General features: G+C 37.8%; 1 protein-coding gene across 2 annotated transcripts; it reads right to left on the reverse strand.

Moving 5' to 3' along the window:
• Positions 1–315: 315 nt before the first annotated feature.
• On the reverse strand, positions 316–15,744 carry LOC114475347 (solute carrier family 22 member 5-like). Of its 2 annotated transcripts, XM_028466052.1 has the most exons (10): positions 15,306–15,744; positions 12,934–13,037; positions 11,534–11,688; positions 10,664–10,835; positions 9,583–9,709; positions 7,837–7,934; positions 6,951–7,165; positions 4,816–4,998; positions 3,253–3,388; positions 316–533 (listed from the first exon to the last, which is right to left on the reverse strand). In XM_028466052.1, exons 1-10 carry the CDS (start codon positions 15,705–15,707, stop codon positions 449–451), a joined length of 1,677 nt encoding a protein of 558 aa, XP_028321853.1. In that variant the 5' UTR covers positions 15,708–15,744; the 3' UTR covers positions 316–448. The 2 variants fall into 2 exon arrangements, with proteins under 2 accessions (XP_028321853.1, XP_028321854.1); XM_028466053.1 differs by lacking the exons at positions 316–533; positions 3,253–3,388 and having other exon boundaries at positions 4,826–4,998; positions 7,776–7,934.
• Positions 15,745–16,686: the final 942 nt, after the last annotated feature.

Raw genomic sequence — 16,686 nt, forward strand, 5'->3', positions numbered from 1 at the left:
AGAACAAAAACAATAGGTTTCGCAGCACCACTGGTCCTGGGACAGCGTATGCATATATACGATATCGTTTTTATGACTAGATATCGTTTATGTAGTCATACTGTACCTTTTACTTTGATAAGTAAAAAATCACCTGTTTGCTCTCTGGAGGGATCACTCCTAATATCTGCAAAAGGATCTTTACGAAATACATCATATATTTAATAAACATTCAGGGAAGACTTTAACAAGACCATAGTCACTGTGGTCAACCACACAATCAATTTTCTAATGCAGACAATAATCCACACGACCCATCTGAATCTAATCAGACATTTGATATTTTAATGGCTGTTTTTTAAGCGGCAAATGGAGGAAACCTAAAAAAAAAAATTACATTAAAACTGAAGAAGTGTTTTGAGCAGAAATCTGCAGAAGACTGTCTGTAGCTTCATTTAAATTTTGAGAGTCACTTTGGTTTGAGGTTTGTTTCTTCAGGAGCCGTTGACTTTTCTTCAGTGTCCGTGAGTGTGTACGGCGTCTTCACACAACATCTAGTGGAGAGAAACACATGCAGAGTAAACGCTATCGATTGACTCGTTTCAAACTTTTACATCTGTCTAAACTTTGAGGACAAGATACAAGATAGAATGGGAAATTAGGAGATCAATGAACATGATAAAGCACACAGACATTATTTTAGTTTTTTTTTTTTTTTTTTTGTTTTTTTAAATTCTCAGAAGAATAATACAACGTCAAAATAAAATATTAAAGATAAATATCACTTATTGTTAATGGACATATTGGGGGTGTTTCATCTAGGTGTTCTTAAGAGAGCCAGGCCTACGGTTTAAACCTGGTTAACTCAAGCTGTCGTCACCATGCTGGCTTTTCACATTTCATCAAACTCTTCTCAGCTTGAAGCAGCTGAGCCAATCAGCTCGGCAAGGCAAGGGAAATGTATTTGTATAGCACATTTCATACACAAGGCAACTCAATGTACTTAACATGATCAAAAAGTGCAAAAGAAAACATTCAACAGACCCACGAGATCGATCACAGATTTAATGATCGGAGACGTGATGGCGCATGCGCTGCAGCTTTTACGATGAATAAGCAGCCAATAGAAACCAATGCTGAGACCAACAGGACGTGACGTCATCTGTTACTGAGCAGTGAGAATAAAGGACGGATATGTTTAAGAAGTTATTGTGGTTTCAACATTTTAAATGCTGTAAAGGGTTAAAGATGGTGGTTTTTAATCAATTCATCATAGTAAACAACTGAAGCATGTGATTACACACTGATCATGTGAGTTCGATAAGATTTTGTCAGTGTTTAATAAAAGACAATGCTGGAACTCACAATTAAATACTATGTCATTTATGAGACTTCTGAGTGTTTGATGAATAATTTATTCAACTCAGCACTAAACATTAAATTCAAATGAACGGAGGGAGCAGCGGTGCTGTGTGATGCTGTTGGATGTCACGTCCAACACTGCAGACGCTCCAGGTGCAGGTGAGCTGTGCGCACATCCCAAAAAAGTGATAGTGTATTTTTGTCATTGGGGAGCCTTAGTGCTCCGTCCTGTGACTGTCCCTGAACAGCCTCTCCTTCTCTGCATATTCAGAAACGAAAGCGATGGATACACACGTATCCTTATATAAACATATTATTACTGATGGTTTAAACACATGGAGACTGTGATCATCTAATTAAAAAGTACAGGACACATTAAATACATAATAAGGCAATAATTCTATCATCATTTGTATTGATTTAAAATCATATTCAAATATTTACCATTATATTCTGTTTAATTTCCTTTTAAAATACTGTGTTAAAGTGGTATTAAAAAAAAAAAGTATCAGAAGTCTTGACTTCTTTTTTCTTTCGTAGATATTTGTTGAGTGTTTAGAAGCAACGCTAAATAACTTCTTTCAAGTGCGTCTGCAGCTTGAGCTAAACCTGCTGCTTAAATAGTAACTAAACCCCAAACCCACTTTTTTCTGCTGAATACATATGTATTTGGGTATTAAGTAAGTTTAATTTTGTGTATTTAGCTGTTAAATGTCCATCATACTGGCCACTAAGGGTTGAACGCAACTGAATATTTCTATTGGCTGGAAGGAACTCTTCCGGAATCCCCTACGTCATCACTTTTACCGTTGGCCCCTCCTCTCCTATAAGACCAGAAAGGAGGGAGAGGGTTTCCGCCAATCACAGCCCTCAGTGAGCATTGATTGACAGGTAATGATAAAGTCCACTGTGTTCCGTGTTCCGAGATGTTTTTAACTCTGTGCTTTTATAAAGAGCAGATTCTGCACTAATCAGAGGGTTCACCAAGCTATGTGTGTATTTACAGACACATCATGCTATGAGCGTATTCTCATCAGTCTTGCGTGTGCGCGGACATGTGTGTACGTCTTATCGCTATGTGCGCGAGAGCAGGGTTGTTTGCCCCTGAGTAATGTCTGTGGTAGTAGTGACATATTTCAGCTAATGAACTCACTATGTGTGTGTGTGTACAGACACATCATTGTGTGTATTACTGTCTGTCTCTGTGAACAGCGGTATGGGCTGACAGAGTGGGCGTGTCTTACTGCTACAGCAGTAAAGCCCATAATCAAGGCATTTTTTGAATTTCCCTCCTAGTGGCAGGTCAGCAGAGAGCAGGGGTTTAGATACTCTTTAAACCTGGTCGGGACTGTGTAACTATGGTAACTAACTAAGGTGTTTTCTCGTTGATGACACGGCCGTTCCAATTAGAACCCAGCTTAACAAAGCCGGACTATCAGGTTAAACCTGGTGTTAACCCTGAGCTGGGTTTGATGAAATACCCCTATTATCATGGTGGGAGTTGATACCAGACCTATTCAAATGGCACTTGTGAATATTTGATCAAACTCATTTGTGTAGAAGGGAAACACTTTGTTGGATATTTTAGATTCAAGTTAACACATGTAAATTAATTATTAAACCAGAAAAAAATAACTTTACTGCATCTGCACTGAAAAACTGTCAGTAAGGTTTTGTTCCTGACAAACGGTCTATTGTTAAACAAAGTTACAAGACTGGAGTAAACGCCCCTTTAAGAAAATGAGGAACTGGATGATGAAAACATGCGCAGCTATGTATAATCATAATAAAATAACACAAGTCACACTTTTAATATGATCCGCGAGTAAAAGTTACTGGTTGACAATCCTAGTCCCTAGTTATGCTAGTAGGTTGGAGGAAATCCTTCAATAGGGGAAGGGAGGGGTTTACCCTGGGAAGGGCTGCATGTGAGTGATGGTGTCAGGCAGAGGCATTCCAAAGGTCTCGGGTAGCAGGAGACTCAGCAACCCTGATCCAATGGTCAGGCTTCCCATCAGGATGTAAGGCAGTTTAACAGAATAGCTTCCTGAGACACACATGAGAGAGAGAAGGAGAGGGAGTGACAAACAACCTTGTCTACAATGGCGCCATAAAACACTTTAATAAACACCAACCAGCTTTGGAAAAGAAAGCTTGTTCATGCTAATTTCCATTTATTAGAAGACTTGGATCTACGCTTAAGATGGTTTTGCCCATTATGTCTATGAAACACTAAAAAAAGATGAGAATTAGATAAACTTCAATCTTCTAACAGTTCTGATCGTTTATTATAGACAAAAGTCCTAAATTTCCTGAACCTTTATTTTAATTTTTTCTTTTCTTTATTTATGTTTGTCTTATGTAAAGCGGCCTTGAGTACATTATTATCATTACTATTATCATTAGATTTTTTTTCTTAAATGCTTTACATTAGTGATTTTTCACCACTGTGCTGTGGTACACGTTGATTGAAAATTGATATAAATATGTGAACTTATACACCAACTTATTCAGGTTTATATGCCATTTTACCTAACCACAGATTTTCTGGATAAATTAATGATAGTTTAAAAAAAAGAAGGAAAATGACACACAACCCTGAGCATACTCAAACTGTACAATTCATCACTGTAACCTGACAGCTTTGATTGATGTATATATCTGTATTATATTTGTACATTTGTATAATTATTTATCTTGTTTCATTTTTTTCTACTGTAATGTGTGCACTTGTATTTAATCCTTATTTAATGAACAGTCTTTTACTTAATTATGTACAAATTTCTTTCTCTTTCTTTCTTTGTTCTTTTTATTTGTTATATTTCTTGAGCCTCTGTAACACAAGTACTTTCCCCCTAGAAAAAATTAAGTATTTCTGATTCTGATACAAACTGAAAATAATAACTGAGTCACACAGTTAGCTATTAATCAATTCATTCTAAGCTGTCGCAAATGTCTGTTTGTGACGATGATGTGTGAACTGATAATACTCTATCAGAAGCCTCCAATATTGATACACAGGCAAATACCTATAAAATGAAAAATAATATCAAATTAACTAATACTTGAGCCAGGATTTTAATAATCCGAGGGGTACAACTTGGGGGGTTAAACCATGTAAGATCTAGGACACTAGTGTGCTGTGTAAAGCTCTTCAATTTTCTAAAGAATTGCATACATGCTCGCAAAGCCGTCATGGGCAAATAAAGCTACATACTTTTACAAGCCTATAGGAACAGTAGGTGGAACAACCAGACAGTAATGTGATGTATTTGTTGGATAATATACTTCCTTGTTGCACATTTGAGGAGCCTTAGTTCACACAAAAGCTTAGAAAACAGAGTCTTCCAACGCAGGCAGAATAATGCTGTTTCATGCTAGTATAAGTAGTGAAGTGAACATTTCTCAAATACTAAGTAGTAAGTTCTAGTTAAAGTACAAAATATATTTCAGGGGAAGAGAAAGAAAACGTACTTAAGTAGATGAAGAATGGGGCTGTGACACTGCCCAGTCTGGCTGCCATGGAACAAGCACCGATGGCTGTGTTCCTCAGTACAGTCGGGTAAACCTCGGCTGAGTAGGCGTACACAATGCCGTACGCTATCGATAGTGAAGACTTCCCTGTCATCTCAAGTGTTATGGCCAAAGACACCAAGTCTACGGGGAACAAAGACACAATGTTTAAACCACAATGTAAGATTGAACTAAATGTGTAATTCAACCTACAGACTAAATATACTGTATAGTGTCATAAATGTATGCATTAGCGAGGTAGGCAGACAGATGTATTCACAATCGCTGTGCATTTCCTGAGCAGGTAGAAAGGATAAAAACTGTATTCATATCGTGGGGGCTTAAGTAGAGTTGTCAATTATGGCCAAATGAGAATGTTTTTGAAGGCTGGATGTACAAAGAGGTGTACACACTCAGTACTTTGTAGCGCATGATAAATGTGTTTGTTGGTTTTTTTTCTCTCATTTTTATATTTTTTTCGTTTGGTGTATTTTTCTGTAATGTATGTTTTATGTAGTCATTATGTGTATTTCTGTATCTTTCAGTTGTGTTCTTGTGCATTTTGTATGTTTCTCTGTTATTTTTGTGTATGTTGTCGTGATCTTGTGTATTTTTTTGTCTTGTGCTGCGTTCACACCAGACGCATCACAAAATGTTTGCACGACCAGATTACATACCAAGTCAGTGGGATAGACGCGATAAGAAGCAAATTCTTCTCCTGTTGGAAGGCGCGATTTGATCCGTGCAGCAAAAGCGTTGGCCGCGGCATATGTGCTCCCGATTTTCCGTGACATTCATCATTCGCCTGAGTTGAAAATAATAAACTCCAGCAAATATTTCGTGTGACGCGCAGGCACTAAAGCCAATCAGAGTCCTTGTTGAAATTACGTCAGGCCGTCAACACGGACACCAGTCCTTTCACCCATTCGACCATGAAGGAGAAGCTAATCGTAGCGGTGTGGGACCATCCGGAGCTCTACGACACAACCAGTTTTTTTTTGCCGGGATCGGACCAGGAAGAACTTGCACAGCTCATGAAGAAAACAATGAAACTGGTGAATCCAGGTCAAGCGTTTTGACGGCACTTCAGCTTCCACAGAAGGTAAAAAACAACAATTTTACTGATGTCCTCCATAGTTGATGGTGAAAAGAAAGAGTCTGGTTGGCTGCGCTTTTATAGTCGCTTCAGAGGTGCATATAAAGTGAATATGGGGAAAACATTTTTCGATCCTGCGGAAGCTTACACGCGTCACAAAAAATTGTGCCACGTCCAGTGTGAACACAGCATTAGTGCGTGTGTTTTGGTGTCATTTTGAGTATTTTGTTGTTGTTTGTTTTTTATTACAAATTATAAAACCCTACATTTGAATGCTTTCATTTGTTAATTTTCCACTGTCTCTCTCTCTCTGTCTTTCTCAAGAAGTGCCATCGCCTACTCCCATTTGAGAAACACTGTTCGAGCAAGTCTGAATCATTCGCTAACTCCACAGCACCTCTTATATCGCCTTCTGAGAGATCATGTGACCAATGGACTCACTTGCTCAGTGTCATGATCTGGGGTTTGCTGTTGCTTTTTGTTCGTTTCGTTTCAGTTGAGATCAGATTTGTATTAATTTGTCATCTGGGGGTTTAGTCCCCTGTTCAAGTCCCTGTGGGTCTCATTTTTAAGATGTTATTCATTTTAGTCAGTCCTCTTTATGGTTGGTTTTGTGTTCTGTTAATTCTTAGTTTTGTCTTTGCTGGTCATGGGTTCCCGTCTGTGTATTCACTCCATGTTTTGGCAGTCGGATTGTGTGAGAGAAAGATTACCCCCTCTCTTACTTCAGGTGTTTTTCATCAGCCAATTACCTTCCCAACTACTGAAGCGCTAAGTTCATTGGTTCATTGTCTGTGCTTTCATGTCCCTGAACCCCTGCAGTTTTGATCCAAACTGAGTTAGGATTAGGGTTTAGAGAACCTTACGAAATTGTTGTATTTTTACAATGTAATTACAATAAATCCAATCTTAGATTTCAGATCTTTGTCATGGCAGACAGAAAATGGTAATTCTGAGAGTAAAAGGTTTTAACAAATGGTAGAATACTGAAGAATCTTACTTGTGGGTAAAATCTGTACAATCAGCAAAAACAATCCTCCCACGATGAAAGTTGAAAAGAGACTGAGACGCCTTGACCACCAGTGAAACATAACCCATGATAACACATAGGCCGGTATCTCCACCAAACCCGAAAGGAAACAGTTCAAGTATGCGTTTCCATGGAGGTTTATTGCGTTGAGTGAAAGAGCAAAGTAGGCAATGGCAACTGTATTCCTGTGGGGAAAGTTAAAAAAAAAGAAAATGTTTTTCTTGAGCATCAAAATCAAAGAAAGCAAATATTGTTTTCTGAATAAATGTATCTCTCAAAGAAAAATGTGTGTGCTAAATATGCGTACCCTTAGCTGTTTGGTTATTCTGTTTTACAACCAAATCAAAGATAAAGAGTGTGATTATTTTGTTTTACTGACAGAAACACATAAAAGTCAAAAACCAGACAAGCAGCGTTTGTCTGTTAAAATTAAACTTCTGTTTGTGATATTTGGATGTTTACAGGAAAACTATGGACAAGAGCTTCAAGTTTTAATCTCAGTTTTTTATATTTCTGTATTTCTGTTTTTGTTTTAAGTTAAGTTTACTTGTTATTTTGATTTGGTTTTAAAACAGAATAACCAAAGAACGAAGAGTACACGGATGCTGCTATAATGTAGAATTACAAGTCAATAAATTGCATTTGTTTTTGCCTTAGAGGCCCACTCAGGAGGAACAATGACATACTGTGCAGTTACATAAAACCTGGGCTTGATCTCAGTTGTGGACTTCACAGCACCAGACAGGTAATTATTTGTTGTTAGAGGAAATAGCAAACGTGTGTTCCCCGGCATACATGAGTATCTGCAGGGTCACTGTACTGAATGATAGGGTCAACTGTAACAGCAGGGACCAACCAGACCAGCCACAGCGTGATGGAGATCCAGCGGATGTTTCGAGTACGGAGCAGGTCGCAGAAGTTGTGGGGGGTCTTCTTCTGAACCTGAAGTTCTTTCTGCGGGGCGACGGAGCACGTGGAAAAATAAACACTTAGCAAGAAGACTCATCTGACGGGAAATAATGTCCTTTGACAAAGGGATTATCTATCAATGGATACTTGCTGAGTTAACACATGAGCGGCTTTACACAATATGTCCTAAAATATGAACATACGTTTAAAGCACGTAAGCATTCAGTTAACGATTGTTAAAGTTGTTACATAGTTATTCATTAAAGCAGGAAAGTCATGCACGATGATTTAATGGCAAACTTGACAAACTTCAATGTAAACATTAACAAACTACTGTAGAAACAATATTGCACAGTGTAATGTAAGGACAGATGGAGAAACTAACCAAGGCTAAAATGTTAAATGCTAATGTGTCCTCTTGCACCAGCTGTGTTCAGTAACAACAAGCCCCTCCTGCACCATGCTGAGTATCCATTGCCTCGATAGTACAGTACAAAGTACATGACAACAAGTGTCTGCACAGAGTACAGGTCACACATGGGAGATGCTGTCCCCAGGGATATGGTTCACACAGCTGTGTGAAAGATTGGCATGTCCACACAATTTCACTAAAATTCAACTAAGCTCTTGTTGCATTATAATTACTTCTACCAAGGAGGTAATATTTTCACCAGCGTTTATTTATTTGTTTGTTTCTCTTGAAGCAACTCAAATAGTTTTATTGAAGATGTGTCTCATCATTGTCGATATTTTGATCTCAAATATGACATATAAAAATGTTTTGAAACAAATATGTTTGATAATGATGTCTTTTTGATAAATCACGAAACGTCACCAGGGTATATCAAAAATACCCCAGCCAATAATTCCGGAGACCAAAAGAACCATTTTCTCACTTCGTATATATCAAATTTGAAAAAAAAATAGTTGTTTTATTCTACCCTGGGGAGGGGTATTCGATTTTTTTTATTTTTTTCTGGTGCTGGCCACATACCTATTAACGGATTTTAACTAGACACAGACCTTATACCATGGAAGATTCCATGAAATTTTGGACGGGATCCTGATCAATATACTGATTCAAAAATTAAGAAAAAACTGTCTCTCTAACATCAGTTCTTCATTTACCCCACTAAGTTTAATCTGGACCAAATCCGGATTGCGCATTTCATTGAGATCTTTCAAAAAAATTGGGGTGCCTATACATTTGGACCAACTGTATCATGATGGATGGGGATCTTACAAGGCTTTAAAGTGTGAATGATCATGGTACCATGATCTGGATCAAAGTTTGACAATTTACATTGAATAAATGCACACAAGCAGGCAGCAACAGTCTTTATATGTAGAAGTTTTTGTGCATTTGGCCGAGACGGAATTTGCCGCTTGGCAGAGGTTTTAGCACACTCTGGAGCAGATTCACTAAAGGTGTGCAAACGTCACGTACAGGAGTGCGCGGCTGATGCGTGTCACAATGCACCCTCAATCCATGAATAGGTGAAGAGGAATATCGAGTTTTTCTCAATAGGTAACTGTACCCTTGCCAAGCTTTACCTGTCTCACTTTTACTGCATAAGTTCCAGTTTATTCTTTCAATCTAAACATCACTAAGCACATGTGATATTGCCAATTTTTTTCTACAAATCTACTGGTTGTAATAATAAACTGGACACCAAAGTCCACAAAGCCTCACCAGCAGAGGACTGAAGATCACTTGAGGAGGCTCAATGTTGTTCATCTTAGCTGCAGCTTTGACTATTGCAACGGCCTCTTCCACTCGTCCCTGGGAGAGAAGCCATCGAGGGGACTCTGGGATGAACCTGGACAAAAAACAAACCTGGGATGATCAAAGCCTGAATGATCAACGAACTCAGTGGCGAAAAATGCAAAATTCGTTGCAGATACGGCATTATAAGTGCTGATATTTTCACCACGTGCTATATAACCAAATGCACACCTTGGATGTAGATGCTGAATGCACACAAAGCAGTTTAGAGGGAGAGTTGCGACAATGGAAGAGTTCTCGGAAGTTTCAAATAGTTCCCGTGGGTCCATTTTTTTTTTTCACTACATTATTATCTACAGTATGTGCATGCGCGTGGCTGATGCGTGTGCGTGTGTGAGAGAGAACCCACGGAGGAGATGGAGAGAGTGTCTCTCTCACACACACACACACACACACACACACGTCTCAAACCACGCCCTCTCCACACACAAATGTATTTATAATAAGAATATATTAAATGAGCAAAATTAAACAGAAAACTAAACAACATTTATACAAAAAGTACACAAAATGACAACAAAAATGCATAAAAATACACAAAAAGGCTCCAAAAACACACAAAATGACTCCAAAAAACATACATGCCAAAAAAATTCACCAAACGACAACAAAAATACGAAATTGACTCGAAATACACAAAACTAAATATTTATACAAAAAATACACAAAATGACAACATAAATGCACAAAACTACACAAAAAAAAAAAAAATACACGTAATGATTCCAAAAAGCATACATTACAGAGAAATACACCAAACAAAAAAATATATAAAAATGTGTAAAAATTAAACAAGGGAAATCAAAAACGCTATTTTACTTTGCACCCGCAACTAAACCCCTTTATAACACATACTCATTTGGCCATAATGGACAACTCTACTTAAGCTCCCACTATATAAATACATACATCCGATGGGCACTGTGATAAAAAGAACTCTTATAGTGATTGAATATATAAACACACCCACAAACACCCACCTACCCACCACCACAAAGGCATAAGTAGAAGGCATGGCAGGGCGAGGCCTACAAGAAGCATCCTCCAATCTCTAATGAAGTAAGCAGCCACTGGCAGCATCATGTAGCCGAAACCAAAGAAGACAGACATTCCCAAGGTGGAGAAGACCGTCCGCACACGAGGACTTAATATTTCAGTTCCTTTGGTCACAGAAAGGTAAAAAAGGACAAAATTAGAGGTTGACCAATATATCGGGCCGATATATAGACTTTTTCAAGATTTTTTCACTTTCTTTAGTTTACAGTAGTACTTTACAGTAGTGTGCTTTATTCTGTGGTGATCTGTTTGTCTTTAATACTTGAAGTCAAGATGCTTGAACCAGCAATCTGCACTGAAACCACTTTTAAGGTCACTGTTTGGTGGTAAATTTGAAAATATTTTGCAAACTTAATTACTAGATACTTTAAGTTCAGAAAGAAGCTTGAAATAGTTTAAACCGACTACTTGCGCATTGCACATTGTATATTGTTGTCGTGCTGCACTGCTACTTGTCCGTCCTGTACTTTTTGTTTTACTTGGTTGTGTACGGGTATATTTAAAGTTCAATAAATAGTAAGAGTTCTATTGGTGTATTTAATATAATTTCTAATATACACCTTTATATCATATGAGTGTTTCAATTCTCTTTCATAATCAGTGTGCTTTAAAAAAAAAAAGAAGTATATCGGCCTCAAATATCGGCTTCCAAAATCGGCTTTAGTTAAGAATTTAAAAAAAAAAAAAAATTAGTATCTGCATCAGCTTTTGAAAATCCCATATCGGTCGACCTCTAGGCAAAATCACTACAGCTGACAACTAAGGACCAATAACGTCTGGAAATGGAGTTCAGCAGAAGTACCTAAGACAAAGGCTGCCACAAAATTGGAGACTTGTCCTATCCCAACAACAAAGTGAATAATACAGAACATGGTCCATGATGAAGAGAAGAGTTGGATCAGTGTGAAGACAGCCTGGATTCCAAGGCAAGCAAACAAAACGATTTTCCTCCCATACCTGAAAGAAGAAATCAAAAGTTTTTGGCACAGATTCTCAAAAATAAATCACCACTTTGTTAATGTGAGGAAAATTCAGTTGTTTTTTTTCTGCGTGTACTAATTTCCAACTAGCATAATGTCATTAAATGGGCCTGAAATCAATTATTTTTTTTAGGTTTTTGTGCAAAACTGTACAATACAAACCTATAATACACAGTCCATTAGAAGGCCCTAAGGCTAACTATCCTTGGTAAAAATAAGTTTGACTCCATTAGAAGGCAAGATTGTCAAAATTATTTTCTCTCAGGGGCCAAATATGGAGCAGTTTGATCTGTGGGCCACAGATTTTAGGTGGGAAAAAGAAGTTTCAACATTTTCATGCTCCAGTTTGCATTTCTGATATTTACAATATGTAAAGCACTTACAATATCCAAGTATTAAATGACAGATCAGTACTGCATTTCACAACTAATATTTGTGTAATTTTGTGTGATTCTTTAAAAGAAATTGCAAGGTTTTAGAAGACTGGGGCATCTTTTGACACTTGTGATTAAAAGGGACTGAGATACAGTATCTACATTTGAATGATTTGGTAATTGGCACACATTGATGTTTTGTTGTCTTTTTTCTTTTTTCCAGTGGGCCGATTTGGATGCTCTAAAGCAGGGATGGGCAAAACTATCACAGCGGGGGTTTGTCTTTTTTTAGTCGTAGTCTGTGGTTTTGTCAAATTTTAGTCATTTTGTGTTTTTGTTGCAATTTTGTGTATTTTCCTATAATATTCTGCATTTCTGTCAATTTGTGCGTTTTTGGGGTCGCGGTCTGTACTTTTGTTGCTTTCTGTATTTTCCTGTCATTTTGTGTAATTTTGTCGGCAGGTTGTGTGTCTGGAGCTGTTCTGTAATGTATGGTTGTTTTTTGTGTTTTCATAGTCATTTTGTTTGTTGAAGTGGTTGTTGTGTCTGTCTTTGTCATTTTGTATATTTTTGGTGTTTTTTGTATGTTTCTGTGTACTTTGTGCATTTTGCTATCTATGTATGTGTATTAGGAGTTATTTTGTGTATTATGTTGGGCTTTATATTCCTTCCAACTTCCTGTAATGCAATTTTTGGGGGATTTGTTTTGGGGGCCGCACAAAATTAGATTGAGGTCCACATGTGGCCCCAGGGCTGCCAGTTGCCTATGTCTGCTCTAAAGGTTCAGAATTTGGCCCCCAGGCTTTGAGTTTGAGACATGTGATGTAAGGTACGGCTCTGTCTGGGACCTGTCAGAGAGCTGTCCAGAGAAGAAGGAACCAGTGAAAACCCCAAGGAAGAAGATGGAAGACGTTAATGGTGTTTTCCAGCTTTCATCACACACGAGGTTCCACTGCAAAGAAACACAATAATAAAACATCATCATGCTTATTACTTAGTATCACATTTTCTCAATCTATACATGCCAATGTTGTGGTATACAGGGTTGTCTGTTGTCTGCCCCTGGCAGGTTACATCCTGCTTAACAGAGCCAGACTCGCTCACTCAGGACCACCTCAGACTTGGACCAATTATCGCAGGGCATGAAGTGTAACCATTAAACCACTTGATGGTTAACACACAGAGTTGAAGAGATGAGAGTTCAAGACCTGCTGGTTTAGTGTGTGTATAGTTTTAATGTTCTCCCAAAGCATGTTGTGCAGATTAGAGTCTAACTTGCTTGTTGTTAAAAATGCCAAGCTATTAGGATTAATGATGCATCCGATACGATACCGATATTACATCCTTGCATAATAATGGTGAATACCGATGTCAATCCAATACTATTATATTGGATCATACATACTTTGAAAACTTATTTTGTAGTGTGGAGGACTGTTAGAAAAGGTTTGATCTTGTGATATTACTCGAGCAAAGAACAACTGACCCTTTTATTTTATTTGCTTTTATTTTACTGCATAATTATGACCATCACCAGCCCTCCCCAAGGCAGGGTAAGAAACACTTTATTATAGGGAGGATAGAAAAAGAGAGGGCAGTGTAACACCTAGGTGAGGGGGAAGAGAACAGGGGGCCAGGGTAAGAAAATGGGCAGTGTTACATAAATGAGGGGGAAGAAAATAGGGAAGAGGGAGTCAGGGTAGTAAGTAAGTAAGTAAGTAAGTATTTATTTATAAAGCGCTTTTCGCAGATAAAATCACAAAGTGCTGTACACAGAAACAATAAACATACATTTACATCACATGTGTAGCATCATAAAAGGGCAGTAAAAATTAAAAATAAAATCTTGTTAACTAAAAGCTTTTTTGAAAAGCGAAGTCTTCAAATGTTTTTTAAAAGTGTCCACGCAGTTCATCTCCCGGAGAGACTGGGGCAGACCATTCCAGAGTCTGGGGGCTGCAGCCTGGAACGCCAGGTCTCCTCTGGTTTTAAATTTAGTTTTTGGGAACCTTAGTAGACCCTGACCTGAGGATCGAAGGCTGCGTCCTGAAGTGTAGGGACACAACATGTCTGAAATGTATAGAGGAGCCTGGCCATGCAAAGCCCGGAATGTTAGAACCAGTATTTTATATTCAATCCGGAAATTGACAGGGAGCCAGTGCAGGGAGGAAAGTATCGGGGTAATGTAGGAAATGGAAGGGGTGGGGAAGGGTTCACTGTTTTAAAGTGAGAGTGAGATGCAAGGCTGAGTGATATATTGAGTTTTTAATCATTAGTGATATATTTATTTAAGAGATATAGCATAGGACGATATCGTAATCTTCTGCCGTCATTCGGCCATCATGATTTTTCAAAAATTTCAAAACCTCACATCAAAAAAACAAAAAGGTTTATGTGACAGCCTGGGACTAGGAGTACTATCATAAAATGGTTGTTGGGTCACATGACCTCAAAGCTATTGAAAAAAATAATTGATATTCTTGGATTTTCCCACATTATGATTTTTCAAAAATTTCAAAACCTTAAAACAGTGAAATAAAAAGGTGTGCCTGATAGCCTGGGACTAGGACTACTTTTACAAATTGGTTTGAGGTCGTTGGGTCACATGACCCCAAAGGAATTGAAAAATGTGTAAAAACAATTGTCATCAATTACAATAAAAGCTCAAATGTTTTATGAAATATATCTGCACATTACGTTTCAGTATATTTCAATTTATTAAAGTGTTTTGCATTATATTATCGATTGAATTATTATTATTTTTTAAACCAACGCCTTTCACAAAGACAGTATTTAATTGACCGTCCCTAAATTCGAATGACATGAGTTCATAGCGGGTGGGATATTTAAGTGAAGCCACCGCTGTTGGTGTTGTAGGCGAATATCCAACATCCAACGTGAAACCAACTTCACCGTGGTTATCAACCACAATGAAAAATGGGCCATTTTTTTTGTTTTGTTTTTTTTGTTTTAGAAACAAAAAATCAACCGATTTTTAAATGTGTGTTTATCCCTTTTTCACCCTGAAAAATATGTATACCTTGAATTTCAATTTTACTTTTTTAAATCTAAAAATGATTTTTTTTTTTTTTTTTTTTTTCCTTTTCTAAAGGGAAATTTAATGACCAAAACATACACTGACCATGAAGCAATTTGATCATGAGCTACAAATGTGAGAAAAGGGGAAAAATACTCTTAAATAATGACAAAGTGCCCAAACCTCAGTGGTGATGGTGGAATGGGAGACACTCTGGTCATACACCCAGCCATCCAAGCAGCCCTCTGTGGCCACACTGGACAGATTCACGTCCACCCCGGGCAGCAAACCTCTCTCTGAGAAGCTCCGTATGTCCTCCAGCTTGTACCTGAAGCACTGGCTGGGCACCAACACACCTCCCCGGGTGTCGTCCTCCTCCAGCGGGATGCTGTGGTTCGTCCACGCCGCGGTGAGGTTGAGGTCCGCGGGGACGAGGCAGTGGTGCTGCGGAGTAGCGGTCAGAAAGATGACGGCGATGATCGCGAAGCCGTTGGACACGGAGGTCAGACAGAGGAGGAAAAACACCGTCTGCTGGAACCGTCCCCATTCCCCCAGGAAGGCTGTGGAACTCTCATAGTCGGTCATGATGCTGGAACACGGTTCTCTAGTGGTTGGACTGTGGTTGGAGACACTCACTAAGAGGACTTTAAACTTCCACTCCCACTGTCCACTGGCAGGTGAGTTTCTGTTGTCGTTTTGTAAAAAAATAAATAAAAAAAATACATATATATATATATATATATATATATATATATATATATATATATATATATGTGTGTGTTTTTTTTTTTTTTTAATATATCTTTAGGTGTAGTTTTCTTTTGTGTGAATGTGTCCTGAGTTTTTGTTGTCATTTTGTATTTTTGGAGTCATTTTTGTGTATTTTTCTGGTAGATTCTAGTATAATAATTCTAATATAGTATCAGTGTACCTTTTACTTGCAGTATGAAATGAAGCTTTTAGCATGTACTAAAAGTTTACATTTACTTATAGTATCCATAAAGTGTACTTTTGGTAAACTAAAATTGGGCGAATTTAGTCCCCAGGAGTATTGAAATAGTACATTTTGAAAGATACCGCTAGTATATTGGGTAAGTGTTCTTGGTACCTAAAAGTGCGAGCAAAATATACTTAAACTATACTTAAGTATACTTTGTATAATGCACTTCTTTTTGGTTGTTGTTTTGTATGTTTTGGGAGTCATTCTGTGCGCTTACTTTGGGGCCACACAAAATTAGAAAGAGGGCCACATGTTATGTCTGCTCGAATTCAGAGTTTCTCAAATGGGGTTACGTGTACCCCTAGGGGTACTTCAGAGAGAAAGAGTAAATGTGGGGTTTCTAATGTTTATTTTTTAGTTCAAAACATTAATCATAATAAAGATGATGGAAATGATTTTGATTAGAATATGAACTGAATATTAAAGGGTCAGTCTTGGTCCCACATCACGCAGGAGGTGACCGGAAGTGACAAAAATAAATACATTTAAAAAAGTATATATATTTACATAAATAAACCTATTCATAAGGCACTGAATACTGTTTTATTCCACTTATTTACAAAA

Source organism: Gouania willdenowi, chromosome 14, assembly GCF_900634775.1.
Source record: "Gouania willdenowi chromosome 14, fGouWil2.1, whole genome shotgun sequence".
NCBI classification, from domain to species: Eukaryota; Metazoa; Chordata; class Actinopteri; order Blenniiformes; family Gobiesocidae; genus Gouania; species Gouania willdenowi.